At 43.7% G+C, this 15058-nt stretch overlaps 1 protein-coding gene across 2 annotated transcripts in view; it reads right to left on the reverse strand.

Annotated features, from left to right (window-relative positions):
- The window catches only part of FAS (Fas cell surface death receptor), a 33847-nt gene extending 20813 nt beyond the window's left edge, over window positions 1-13034 (reverse strand). Inside the window, exons 1-2 of one of the 2 annotated variants that reach the window (XM_062213911.1) lie at window positions 12678-12768; window positions 6441-6562 (exon numbers count right to left, since the gene is read on the reverse strand). In XM_062213911.1, the coding sequence (XP_062069895.1) occupies window positions 6441-6455 (15 nt within the window). In that variant the 5' untranslated portion in view covers window positions 6456-6562; window positions 12678-12768. Of the gene's footprint in view, window positions 1-6440; window positions 6563-12677 lie in introns of both variants that reach the window. The other variant, XM_062213909.1, reaches the window with a different exon arrangement.
- Between the last annotated feature and the right edge of the window lie 2024 nt (window positions 13035-15058).

The following is a 15058-nucleotide window of genomic DNA, read 5'->3' on the forward strand; positions in this document are numbered from 1 at the left end:
TGCTACCAACACTGAGACTTTAGATAAGTCATGTCACCTCTCAGAACCTCAGTGTCCTCATCTGTGAGAATATTATTTTCTGTCTTAAAGTATCACTATGAGAATAAAATATAATTTATATAACAATTTACACTGACTTTATATCATGCCTCTTTCTTCCCTTTATTTGTACGCATAAACCCTTACTAGCTATGCAACAGCCAATAAATATCCCACTAAATACAATAGGGTTTTGTTCACCCTCATTCATGGAAACTGAACAAAGAACCAATCTTTAATCTATCTTCGATTCCTTTCTTCTGGAGACAAAAACCTTAACTATCAGGGACATTGTGCCAGATTTATCTTAGCCAGCTATAGCATGGAGTTGCTTAGAAAAATGAGCAACAACAACAAAAATAATTTATGAAAGCATTTGGAAGAAATTCCAGATTGAGTCCTTTCTCGGATTTACTGAAAGTTTTTTTGTCTAAGTATGAATTCAAAAGGATCTCTCATTTTATGTAGAATATGTAAATTCTACTGCCAATCACCAAATGTATTTACACTATTAATTCTGGGTTTTACTTCTCAAGGTCACTGTTCATCATCTTCATGACACATCTTGTATTTTTCCTACTGAATGGTGCAGCAGTAATACTGACATCTTCTCAGTTAAGAGAACTCAATGTTCTACACATATAAATTCCTACCAGAAGTCCCCATTTCCTGCCTACCTTTCCACATTCATTATCCAAGCCTGTATTCCTTTAACGTCACTGTAGACCATGAAGCTTTGACTGAAGAAAGAAGGATAAAAGAGACATGGTTGCCCACTCTTCCTCCTGGGATATTTGCTATTTAAGTTACATTTCTAACCTGCAGACTTCCAAGAAGGAAATCACACGAAAAATATCAAGAGCTAAGACTTGGCTAAGCCTCCTAACTCCTATTACAGTATGCTTTGTCCTACATTCAGAGACAATAGGTAATCAGAACTGAAACTAACAACCAAATGGAATAGGGGCAATTCCTTTCAGTTGCTAGTCACCTTCTGCTCCGAAAAATAGTTAATGGTGAGCTTTTTTTGCTTTCCTTCTCTTTCAATTTTGGTTTTTCACTAGAAACTCAAGAAAGTAACATAGATCTAAATTCAAAGGGACAGGATTTGTGGGGATTGGGTAAGCACAAATTAACAAGTCAAATAGACTGAAGATTGATATCCAAATATGTATGTCTGTGTGTGCATGTGAGTGTGTCCCCCTTTTAGGTTTCATGCCCTATTCTCCTTGGTATGCTAATTTCACTCAGTATTCAGGAGACAGTATCATCATGAACAGGTCCATGGTTTGATGCTTGGTCAGGCACTCAGGGAAACAGCACTTTTTCTACGTGTGGCTTGTATTGTCAGTGCTGACTCTGGAAAAATGTGCATATCCTCAGCCTTTTGGGGCTGTCTGAAAGAAAAGTACAGTCTACTTCATTTTATTTTCACTTCGAAGTTTTCGATTGAGAGTCAAAATTCCCTGTGTAGAATACATTCAGAATTTGAGAAATGTGAAACCTGGAGTAGAGAGGGGAGTGGAGACAACAAATATCACTAGATATACCAACATCAATCTCATCTCATATTTAATCCCACCTGCTTCATAGAGTTGGATTTCTGGAAACATTTCTTACTTAGTTCAGCATCAGAGAATTATGTCAGGAATAAAAAGGAAAGATGGGTCTGAACAGCAAGTTGTGGCTGTTTCACAATGTGATGGAAGCAGAACTCTATATACATACATTTTTGCATTTACTCAAATTTTAAGAATGCAAGGACTTAACCCAAACTTGCTAAGCATAAACTGGGGAATTTTAACTGTAGTAGGGCAGGAAATCTGCAAAAAATTAAATGCTCATAATGTCCCCCAAACCTTTTTTTCCCAGAAAAAGTGGCAGGCCTGAAATGGGTTAAATCTAAGGTCTGAAATGTGGATAAATTCGGGCAAATGTTAATCAAAAGGAAAAAATTGAAGAAAAAAATTATTTTAAATTTCCATCTTATTAAGATTATACTGTGTACTAGGAATAATGTTAGTTAATCACCTCAACTAATTAAACAAATACTTTACTAAGTACTCACTATGTGTTAGGCATGGGAACTCTGACAGATGCCTGGGAACAGAGTAATGAACACATAAAGCCACCCGTGGAGTTTACATGCAAGTGGATGTACTCATCAGGGCTCTTCAGAGAGATAAGACCAATAGTGTGTGTGTGTGTGTGTGTATGCACAGAAATTTATTTTAAGGAATTGGCTCATGCAATTGTGTTGGCTTTGTGAGTCCAAAATCTGATAGGGTAAACCCAGGGAAGAATTATAGTTTAAATTCAACACAGAATTCTTTCTTGCTCAGGGAGGAAAGGTCAGTATTTTTTCTACTAAGGCCTTCACTAACTGGGTGAGATCTGCCAAATTATGGGGGGTTATGTGCTATAGTCAAAGTCTACCGATTAAACTGCTGATTTCATCCAAAAGCCTATAAACATCCTATAACTATCTGGAATAACATCTGAGCAAATATCTGGACACCACAGCCCAGTCAAGTTGGCACATAAAATTAAATATCATGTAGGGGAAGATGGTGAATAAAGAAAAAATACATGCAATGTATTTTTTTATTGAGCCACGGCTCAATAGGCTAATCCTCCACCTGCAGCGTCAGCACCCCAGGTTCTAGTCCCTGTCGGGGCGCTGGATTCTGTCCCGGTTGCTCCTCTTCCAGTCCAGCTCTCTGCTGTGGCCCGGGAGTGCAGTGGAGGATGGTCCAGGTCCTTGGGCCCTGCACCCGCATGGGAGACCAGGAGAAGTACCTGGCTCCTGGCTTCGGATCAGCGCGGTGCGCCGGCCGCAACACACCAGCCACAGCAGCCATTGTGGGGGGTGAACCAACAGAAAAGGAAGACCTTTCTCTCTGTCTCTCTCTCTCACTGTCCACTCTGCCTGTCAAAAAAAAGTAAAGTAAATGAATAACGCAAGCTGAGGGGTGCAGCCAGTACACGGAGAATTCAACGGGTGGGAGAGTCAGCGCTATTTTAGCAGGAATGATCTATAAAGGCCAGTGAGTAAGAGGACATTTGATGCAATTTGATGAAAGGGACAGAGAGCCATTTGAGTAGACATCCAGGGACAGGCTCTCCAGGCACTTCACACCCACAGACTTGACCTGACCCAGGCAGAAGAGTACCCATGGTTCTCAGCAAAAGCATTACAAGCAACTATTAAACTAAAGATCTGGGTCTCCCAAGCCACATGGGGAATTAACATTTTGACACTTGAGGCTGTAAATAGGATCATACAGTCATAAATGCTGCATTCTCAAAGAATCCTGGAATGTCAAAAAGCGGAGGGAGAGAGACAGGTATTTGGCACAGTGGGTGAGTCACCACTTGGGGATGCCCCCAACCCACATCAGAGGGTCTGGTTTGAGCCCCAGCACTTCTGCTTCCAAATCTAGCTTCCTGATAATGCATATCATAGGAGGCAGCAGGTGATGGCTCCAGTGATTAGATTCCTGCCACCCATATGGGAGACCTGGATTGAGTTTCTGGCTCTCGGCTTTGGCCTGGCACAGCCTTGACCATTGCAGGCCCTTAGGAGTGAGCCCAAGAATGGAAGATATCTCTTTATTTCTCTCTGCCTCTTTCTGCCTTTCAAGTAAATAAAAATTTAAAAACTGAAAAGCAGAAAGCAATGGATTTTCAAAATGGCTCACCAGGCATCTTTCAAGATTTTCTGAAAACCAGAACATTTGCTTCTTTCTCCCCTCTTCTGAATCATTCATGAAAATGTTAAATAAGAGCACCCATCCCTAGAGGGGTATTTCCATATTCCTCCATGACACTTGCCTGGCCTTTACAAAGGTCACTCACATGTGTCACCTCTTGGTCATTACAATAAACCTAAGCATGAAGAGTTACTACTGTCTTATTTTATAGTTGAGGAAGTGTTTTAGAAATAACTCGCCCAAGAGCCCACAGTTAGGAGTGGCTAAAGGAAGACTCAGATGAATCACTTCTAGCCCAAATCTGGACTCTGTTTCATGTTTATAAGATAGTTTCCTCATTGCTTTAACTTCATCTAGGCACAAAAAAACAGCACAATTTGTTTTTAGATGATTGCTGGCAAAAAGCCTACATGTTAATTATATAATGAATCTTTGAAACAAAAGAATGTAGGGGGAAGGGGACAGGTTAAGAAGGATTTCTCTGAGAGCCAGAAGTCTTCCCCATGCCATGTAGCCTGGGAAAACTGTAGCAGGAGCCTCCCTCCCCGGAGTTAGGGCTATGGTTGGGAGAGAAGATAAAACTTGTTCCAGCCTGCAGCTTTGGGAAAAGCTGAGCTGCTGAGAACAGCTGTGGCTGTGAGCGTAGACTTGCAGGGGTCAGGCTCTGGTAGACACAAGTAGGACCTGGAGATCATCCAATACCAGAATCGTTACCTTTGCTGACTGAGCCTCCCACCAACATGAGAGTTTGATGTCGTATCGTATGAGGAGAAACAGAGAACAGTGCAGTCGTCGGCAGCATCAGTGAAGAATCACCTTTCAGAGCTGACTAGATTGATGAATAGAAATGATGGAGAAATGGGCAGACCCAGGAGATGATGACCTCCTGCCCCCACACAAATCCCTGCCTGTCAGGCTCTCCCCACCGTCCTAGGGACAGCACCAGACACCTAACACAGCAGTTACCAACGGAGGAACACCTCGTTGTCCGACTTAAACTAGCTACTGGAAGAAATCAACATTCCCATTAAGGATTAATCCAAAGAGTCAGGGTGGCAACTGGCTTTAAGAGATTAACTAGGATTTGCAAAGGAAGGTTTAAAAAAAAAAAAGAAAACCTAATTGAGTACAAAGAAAACAGGAAAAGACTCTTTAAAAGCATCAGCAGAAAAAGTGTTGGGCCGTGGAAAATGGCAGCTGTCTGAATGGCAAGAATGAGTAGACAGATGCCTGGAACAGTCAGTGAGAGTCTTCGGCTCTGAGCACAGGCCTCAGACTGACTGCTAACGGTTTGGGACTCGGTAAGACAGCGGTAAGCTCTAGGGTAGCCATGATGAAGACTGTTTGACTTCTAATGGAGGCCCACGGGGGGCTTCTTTCACTAAGCCCACCATGCTCAGTTAGCTACTGCAGTAAACTGCTGTTGATGAGGGTGCGTATAGTGGTCCTGACCATTCAATCCCAGAAGGTGAGGGATTGAGAAAGTGGAAGAAAGGGTATGAATAAGAAAAGGACATTTCAAGAAAAGAATGTTACAGCAGGAAATTGTCTTTTAACACATCAAAATGTAACAGTGCATATTTCTAATGATCGAGCCCATGACTTTTTCCTTTCATTTTGTTCAACTCATGTTTTTCTGCAGTAGACCTGCGATCATTGTAAGAGGGCACTTCAGAAAGTTCATGGTGAAACGGAATTAAAAGATAAGATCATTTTGGTGTATAAATTTTTGAAATCCATGCACAGGTTTTTCATAATATGCATTTTCCACAAACTAAAGTGTTCCTCTATATATAATAACAAAATTTAAAAGAGATGAGATTAGAGGTAGCAGGATTGTATTAAGCCAAAAGATCTATAATGATTTATCATTTGGGTTAGTCTCTTTCAATAAATTTAGAAAGAAAAGTTGGATAATAGTGGTAGTGACTCTATAATAGCAGCTTAACTAGTATTTGGAAGAAGAAAAATGTCTAAATATTTGAATTATTACCATTTGCTCCTTTATATAAATTTTTTTTGCTCCTCGAAGTTTCTTTGACAATTTTACTAAATCAAACATAATAAATAGTAGCCTTTGCTTAATTGGATATATTTCCTTAAACTGTTGTGATCAGGGCTGTTTTATTTCCCTTTGGCCTACTGAGATTAACTATGTCATCAGCATGTGATTTGAGGAAGAAAATTCTGTTTTATTTTATTTTATTTTATTTATTGAAGTAAAAGAGTTGGGCAAAAATGTGCCACACTAAAGAGAATTCTCTAATTTATGAAATCGAAAGCTGTTATACAAATCACCACTGGTAACTATAGTTTGTAGTAAATTCTGTTTCTAATAAAATCTCGATTTTTTTTTTTTAAAGAATGTTTACCAAAGAAGTATAAGGACACTTGAAAAGTCCATGGAAATTGAATTACAAATAATAAGTTTATTTTTGTATAAGAAATTTTTGAAGTCGATGCACAAATTTTTTGTAATATGCATTTTCTGTGCAAACTTAGAATATCCTCATTCCTTATCAACCACACCTGGATAGATTCCCTTGTCCACAAATGCAAATCCTATGTCACTCACTGAGCTGCCAGGTAGATAGTAAGACAAAGAAAAAATATCTCATAATTAACATCTCTTTGCATTGTAACTGACTATGAATGAGTAGATATGTTTCTCAGGTACTGTCTACGTACCTCTAGAGAAGACATGTGCTGACTTTCTTGTGTGGCACTGATACAGGATTGGGCATCCCAAGTGCTGTCTTATCTGCTGTGCCGAACACCTGCCCCTTCCCTTTCCTTCTTAAGTCCACTTTCTGGAAAATACAGGAGAAAGGCACTTGACAGAGCAGGAACAAATGACTGGTTTTAGATTCATTATCAACCAAGCAACACATAAAATAAAATGAAGGGGCCAAAGGAATACCATCAGGGATTAGATTTTTAGTTCAGTGCTAGGGTTAGAAAAACCTCTCAAAATCCTGACAAGAGTGGGCATCATGCCACAACAGGTTAAGCCACTGCTGGTGACACTGGCATCCTATATGAGTACTGGTTAGAGTCTTGGCTGCTGTGCTTCTAATCCAGTTTCCTGCTAATGTGCCTGGGGAAGCAGCAGAAAATGGCCCCTTCCACCATGTGGGAGACTTCAGTGAAGTTTCAGGCTCCTGGCTTCTGTGTGGCTTAACCCTGGCCGTAGAGGCCATTTGAGAAATGAACCCCACGGATGGGAGATCTCTCTCTCTCTCTCTCTCTCTCCTCTCTCTCTCTCTCTCTCTCTCTCTCTTATATCTCTCATCTCTACCTCTATTCCCTCCTACAACTTTCAAATAAATAACTCTGTAAAAAAAATTCTGACAGGTATCACAATCGCATAATAATGTATTTTTTTTAAAAAAATGCGTAAGCACCACCACAGATCTAAGGAGTCACTATTACCTTTAAGAAGGACCCTGGGTGATTTGGATGGATGCTCACCAGGTGGGGAACTGATCTAGAGGCAGCAAAATGGAGGTTAGCTGGCTACCACGTTTACACGTGAGAAGGCATTATAGACCAAGAGCATCTGTGTTCTGCACATGCAAACCAGAATTTTGCTTCCCATGGAGATATCATGATCTTTTCAGAAGTCAGCTTAAAAAGGAGAGAAGTCATCTTTGGTAGAAGAAATGAATAATGAGAGGGCTACAGAGTCCCAGAGGCCTTCCTAAAATGCATGGAAAGAACACAGAGATAGCACAAGAGTAAAGTAGCCAGGTATGATAGACAATAAAAAGTGGAGGGGCTTGCCATGCTGGAACATTCCATCTGCACCACGGGGAAGCCCTTACTGAGGCCAGGGGAACAGGAGCCATGTGCTATGTCATTCTAGCTCTTCCATTTTCCAGGACTCGAGCCAGCTCCCTAGGCCCAATTTTGGAAATAAGCCCTGAATCGTTACAGACACTCTGTGTAAAAACAGTTCCCTAGGACCAGAGGTGATTTTGTGAGGATGGCTCAAAACCAAAGCTGAATCCTCAGCAAAGGGAAAAGAGCCTTAACCACCAAAACCAAGGTTATTCCCTCTCTCTGTCTCTGTTGAAGATCTCTGATCTCTGCCCTTGGATATCAAGTGTTAATGTTTGTCACATCTTAACATTTTTATGCTATCACAGAATACAGAGGTGAGTAAATACACACTGCAGGATAACCTGCATTAATGCATCCAGTGCCGATTTTATTCTAATTTTTCAGTTTTAATCCAATTTTACTCTAATTCTTATTCATGTTGCTGAGTTGAGTAAATCAGCTGTTTATTTTGTGGTCAGAGTTGCTAATTTACAAAGCTGACCTTGCCCAAAATATGCAATCTCACATTAGAGTTACTCTCATCTCCACTTAGTGGAACTCGAGCCAATCATCTCATAGCACTTATGGCTGCTGTTTCTAAACACTCATAGATGGGGATGACTAGGCTATGCAGCAGTTCATTGAAAATCTAGAAGGTAAAGGTGATTAATCTTGCCACGGTTGACTTTTTTCTAATCTGGGCTGTACGACTCACATTGCCTCTTCAAAAAACAGAAAGTCAGGCAAGTAGACTGAACTATTGTTCTTGCTGAAGACTGAACTGGAGAGACTTAATTGGTGTCAGGAAGAGTCCAAGTATGTAAAAACCACAGGCATTTTAGTCTTTTTTTTTTTTTTTTTTGACATGCAGAGTGGACAGAGAGAGAGAGAGAGACAGAGAGAAAGGTCTTCCCTTTGCCATTGGTTCACCCTCCAATGGCTGCCGCGGCCGGCGCGCTGCAGCCGGCACATCGTGCTGATCCGAAGCCAGGAGACAGGTACTTCTCCTGGTCTCCCATGGGGTGCAGGGCCCAAGCATTGAGCCATCCTCCACTGCACTCCCTGGCCACAGCAGAGAGCTGGCCTGGAAGAGGGGCAACCGGGACAGAATCCGGCGCCCCGACCGGGACTAGAACCTGGTGTGCCAGCACCGCTAGGCGGAGGATTAGCCTATTGAGCCATGGCGCCGGCCACATTTTAGTCTTTCTAAAGTAAGAGTTTTCCAGAAAATGCAAAAGACTTCTTCCATGATTAAGTAAATGGTTTTTCACTTTTGTGAATACATATACAGCAAAAAGAATACGAAACTGTACACAAAGGCACTTACAAAGGATCTATAAATAATTCTTTGGTAATAAGAAAAAGTCTTATATATGAGTGGTATATATATGTGTGTGTATATATATAAATTATTAGAATTATATGTGATTGAATATGGATACATATATACATTTATGTATAATAATATATTTAAGAAATGCTTTCTATATAATAATAAATTATAAAAATAATAGTAAAAATTACAGTAACCCCAAATTATTTAATGAATGCCTTCTGTATAATGAATCCAATAAGAATTATTAGATGGAAATTATGTAGAAAAATAAAAAAGGTTTACATACATGCAAAGTGACAAGAAGACTATAAATGGCAGTGATTAAACATGCAATTATGAATATGTGTAGATATGATTAAGAGGCTATAAAGTAAAATCAACACCGCCTATCAGAGTGGTGAAATAATGAAGGGCTTTATTTTTTTAAATATTTAATTTTTGTTTCACAACATATGTCCACTTTTCCATATTTACATATTTAAAACAGAATCACTGTCCAAAATTTGGTTTCAACTTGCTTTTTATCTTATGGATCAAGTTTAAACAAATTTTTTTTATTATTATTATTTTTATTTTTTTATTATTATTTTTATTTATTTTTTATTTTTTTCCTCATAACAAAGAGGTGTTAATATCAATTACAAAACATGTGCTCATTTAGGGACTTTTGGAACCCAAGATAATCCACAAAAAGCACTTAGCTTACTAGGGGTTTTCAAGGGGGGGATTTCCTGACTCAGGTTTGTTACTTAATTAATCTCTCTTAGAAAACCATTATGCCCTCCAGCTCTGAGTTGTGCTAAAGTAACTCCTCTTACCCTATAGCAATCTAATAACTTTCAGAGAGATTCCTTTGAAATGCTGTCACTTCCACTGTAAGATTATTTAGAAGTAAATCACTTGTCTGCTGTCCCAAAGAGACTTACAGATAACATCTAAATCGCAGTTCCCTTTGATTCTAAGTATTTCACCTTTATCCCCCCCCCCCCCACACACACACCTCTGGTGCAAGAAATACAATTTATTTATTTTTCCAATTTAAACTAACTCATTGCTTATCTAACTGCAGCTAGTAGTAGGGGCCCCAGTGGTCTCCTCAGTTTAATTTTTGCCTCCCCATCATGCTGTCATCTTAGATTTGCATTTTTCCATCCTGGTTGTAATTGTTTTGAATTACATTTCATAACTTTTTGTATTCACAAAACTGCTTATGTCCTTTGAGATATAAGTAAAATGCATTTAAACCTAAACACAGATGAAAGCACATTGGAATCCATTTCATGTTTCTTGGGTCATTTTAAGGGAAATGATGAAATCTATCAAATAAAAGAGGCCTTTACTGCCCCCATGAAGTTATTCTGTATGATTACGTGTACATTCACTGCTGTGGTGGTTGTTGTTTTCAGAGTGCCCTCTTCTTTACTTTTGACAATAATTTTGAAACAACTGCTCTAAGAAATATAGAAGAAACTGGCAGTGTAGTGACTGACTGGCTTCAGTCCTAACAAACCGGACAAGACAAAACCTGAAAGGCCATGTGCTATTTTTAAAGGAACAGAAGCAGCACACAATGCTTTTTCCCAAATTTGTAAAGTAATTTTTGACTCTTTTCCTATCTCTATCAATGTGTGGATGTTTTGGGGTTTCTAAGTTATTTATCGCAGGTTTCATTGGAAAAAGATACTCAGAAACTAGGAGGATGAAATCTAACTCTAAGAGGGTAGCGAGAAGGGAAAGGATGGGTATTTGCTATCCCAATGGCTAGCACCAAAGAGTGGGAAGGGGAGCAAGAGGAAAAGGGGAAGGGTGGGACCTAGGTTTACATCATCATAATTAAGTAAAATCTGCTTTGTGTTCCAAGTCATTAGAATTCAGCCTCCATTTTATTTTATTGCCTCTACTGAGAAAACACCTCTAAGTGGGAAGGCACAAAAAACAAGTATTTTCTGGAGAAATACACGGTGAGTGACACCACAGTGTGGAAACTTCTTCAAGAACTGATACATGAAGCTGGGCAAGTGGGGTGCAAGGTGAGGTTCTGTGTAACTAAATTTTAGAAAGTCTTATGAGGGGGGGAAATGGAAGATATGTGTGAACAATGATTATGTAAGTGAGAAAGTTATAACTGATTAAATCTTACTCATCTGCAATTGCAATTTTATTTAATAAACCCTAGTTTCCTGGGCCATATAGCATAGAAAATATACTAGACTTTTAATAGTAATGGTATCATAGACATACATAATTGTATGTATATGCAAGTGTGTGTGTGCACACTTTTAGAAAAGCAAAGTTTGCATGGTGCTTCAAACATGCACCGTTCTCTGGTAAAGACGCCATTGTACAGAAGGTAAACAAGCCAAGCTCTAGGCTTTGACAGCTTTATTATACTCTGCTAGTACTGTTGCCCAAGAACTAAGATTTTTTTTTTCAAAGACACCAACGCCAGTTGCGCAGTGGTTAATGATAAGATATGGTCCGAGGCTGTATAAATGGTCCTCAGTTTTGACTACTACAATTTTCTTTAAGGAAATTTCTAAAGGAGCATCCCGATTGCACAGGACGGGGATGTTTTTTCCAATCACCAAACAGACACCTGGACACCGAGCCTTTTCCTTTCTATTCCTGGTATTCGACTTCATTTCCACCCCAGCTGCGCCACTTGCTGTGTGACCTCAGCTGGTTTACTTGGGCTCTCTGAACTCCACTGGGCCTCTGTAAAATGGAGATAAGGGCGTCTCCCTCTACACCGCCGGCCGCTGAGAGAAGGGGCTGGGATCCCTCGGCCTGGCTGGCTCTGCCTTGGGGACCCACACAGTCGGAAACCAGCGACTCTGAGAAGCTTTAGAACCCAGGCTCTTGGGGCCAAGCCCCTTCGATTGGCCACGGTGAAGCCGGCGTTTCCGCGCAGCCTGCCACCTGCGCGCGGCGGGAGCGTGGCCCTGGCCAGCGGGGGAGGCCAGGGCTCGTGGGCGCCCCGGCGTGCAGAAGCGACACGGGAGTCGAAGAAGAAAAAGAAGGGCAGAGAAACAGCACCACCCGCACGGAGCGAGTGACTTAACAGTCTTCAGGAGAGGGATTCCCGGAAGGGAAATAAAACGGTTTCTTTTTCTGTGTCGCCTCCCGAGGAGCATTCCGCCCCACGGTAAACTGTCAAGAGAGACTGGGTGTCGCCCGAAGCCGCGGGTGTAACGACTGCCTGGGGCTCACTTACCCTGTAAGTCAGAGAACTGTCCAGAAAGCAGCTACGTCTATTCCGAAGACCCCAGGCTCGGCGCGGCTCGCGGCGCGCACCCACCCGCCCGCACCCCAGCGGCCCGAAAGGACAAGAGAGTCCTCTTCTCTCCGCCCAGGGTCCTCTCCAGACCTCAGAGCCTGCGGGGTTCCGACCCCGTCCCTGACACCCCCCATGCCCACCTCTTCTCTGTGTGGCGCGCAGCCGACCCCCAGAAGCGTGGGAGCCACTCCGCCTGCCCGCGGGGCCGGCGCTTCTCATCGCGCCCCCAGGGAGGCGAGTGCCCCCAGTTCTCTGAGCACCTGGACCTAGCAGTGCCCGGGGGCCAGGCTTCCAAGTGCCGGCCGCAGCCCGCCCGCGGCGCGCGATCCCCCCCCCCCCCGCCCCACCACCACCACCACACGCACACAGACACAGACCCAGACACACACACACAGACACACACGCGCGCTCCATCCGCGCCCCCGCTGCAGCCAAGCGCGCGCCCCGGGGCTAAGCAGGCGAAAAAACTGCCTGTGGGCAGAAGGCTCACCGGAGGCAGCAGTACCCAGATCCCGGTCATAGCTGTGGAACAATCCGCCGCGGGAAGGGACCTCTGCGGCTCTGAGCTCAGCGGGCCGGCCAGCCCCGGGAGCAGCGACAGCTCCGCGTGGCCCCTCCTTGAGCTCAGCTGGTCTCCGGATGTGTCCTCTGCCAGGGCCGGGCCCCTGCGCTCCCCAAAAGTTACTCGCAAGCCGCTTCTCGCTTTCTCCCGGAAGCGGTCTTTGACACCTGCGTGTGTGTGTGTCTGTGTGTGTGTGTGTGTCCCGCCTCCCCCACGATCGGGCCCGAGGGGAGGGAGCTTTGCCGGGGAACGCCGCGTTGGGGAGGGCTTCATTGATTCAGCAACTTGGCCTGCGCGGGGGTGGGGGATGGGGGAAGCCGGGGTGGGGGAAGGAGTCAGGGTTTGTTGCACAAATGGGCATTCCCCATCCTGGGCGGTTTCCGCCGTCGCCTGGGGTGCGCCGGTCAGGTGAGGGCCTGGAGTGCCGGCTGCAGGCCTCCCTGCTGTGTGTGAAGCCAGGAGAGTCGGAGAGGGCGGGAACAGCGACTGGAGACTGGGGTGCAGGAGCTCGGCTGATGGCTGGGGACAGAAGCCCTCACCTTCACAGCTCCCAGTACTGTGGCTCCACAAGGGAGGTTCCCAGGGACCCTGAACAGTGTATGAAGTGGCCGGGGTGAACGGTCCAGAGCCCATGCAATGAAACCCAGGCTCCCTAACCTTGTCCTCTGTAAAGGAGAACAAACTACTGACAGTGCACACAGCCCCGGCTGTATTAAACATTCATGATTACTTCCTCTCCTTTGTTACTCACCATTTCCTGGCCAATTTTTCTTTAAAAATTCTTGTGTTGTTGTCGTCATAATTCTTTAGTGTTGTGGTTAGCACGTGGTCAAAGTCACAGTTGTTTTGGAAAGTAGACAATTCTGGACAGCTTTTGAAAGGCTTTTCTACAGGAGATAAGACATCTTGGGGCTGGATGCAGTCCCTAGACTGGGCGCACCTCATGTTCTTTTCCTTGGCATCCTTGGCCCTGGGCACTTCACTCTGCTGCTCTCTTCCTTCCCAGCGGGATCCAGCCCTTCATTTCCACTCTCCTCCCCTGCGTTTGGCCTGGCCCACTCTTGATCCTTGGGGCTGGCTCTTAATTGAAGACATGTTGTTCTGGAAGCCTGTTCAGGGCTCCGACTTTTGGCTAGCCCACCCTCCTAAGTGCTTTCAACTCAACCTGTTTTGCATCTGTCCCTGCACTGGTCATCCAGCCCTGTGGGCACTGATTCGCTTGTCTCTGCCTCACTTTCCAGTATGTGTTCAGTGCCATCAGAAAGACCAGGCTAAGGCTGGCATTGTGAACACGGAGTTAAGCATCTGTCTCTGCCAGTTCGAGTCTTGATTGCTCCTCTTCCAATCCAGCTCCCTGCTAATGTGCTTGGGAAAGCAGACGGAGGCCCAAGTCCAGGTGGAGTTCCAGATTCCTGACTTCAGACTAGCCTGGGCATGGCCATTGGGGCCATTTTGGGAATGAGCCAGCAGATGGAGAGTCTCTCTCTCCCTCTCTCTCTCTCTCTCATACATAAATCTTACAAAAAGCAAAGAGAAACTGCTCCTCTTTTTATTCAGGGCCCTCCAGCGAAGCAGAATCAATACTATGTACATGGGGATACATGGTAGACAGGCAGATTTTAAGGAACTGGCTTACATGTTTGTCGAGCCTGGCGAGTCAAAACTCTGCAGCACAGGTCAGCAGTCTGGGGTCCCAGGGAAGAGCTGCTGATAGAGCCCAAAGACGCTGGCTGGCAGCGCTCCCTCTCTCTCAGGGAAGGTTAAAGGCCTTCAACTAATTGGATGAGGCACACCCACATACAGAGAACAAGAGTTTTACTCCAAGTCTACATATATAAATGTCAGTTCCCATAAAAAAAAAAAAAAAGGAAAAACAGGTTCATAGAAACATCTAGCATGGTATTTGATCAAACACATGGGTACTGTGGCCTACCCAAGTTGGTCCATGAAATTATCCATCACAACAGCATTGGCAACAATCGAGGGCCTGGGATTACACATTGGTAGGGGGAGGAAAGGGGTAGGGAACTCAACTTTGCCTAAACCAATCAGCACATACATCCAATTGGAGTAAACTTTTGAACTTTCACTGCAAACACTGGGATAGAAACTTCTTTGGGCTTGATGTGGGATGTGTGAGACGTGGGATTGATGTGTTTGGTTGTGAGGGGAACTTGTGCATCTGCTAGGACTGAAAGCAGAGTGAGCTCCCACTGAGTGGTGAAGCCTGATGGTGTCACCTGAGTCCCAGAGAGACTCAGTCCCAAAATCGTACCCTGAACCACCCGAGGTACCCAATCCAACACATT

This window comes from Lepus europaeus, chromosome 17, assembly GCF_033115175.1.
Source record: "Lepus europaeus isolate LE1 chromosome 17, mLepTim1.pri, whole genome shotgun sequence".
Taxonomy (NCBI): domain Eukaryota; kingdom Metazoa; phylum Chordata; class Mammalia; order Lagomorpha; family Leporidae; genus Lepus; species Lepus europaeus.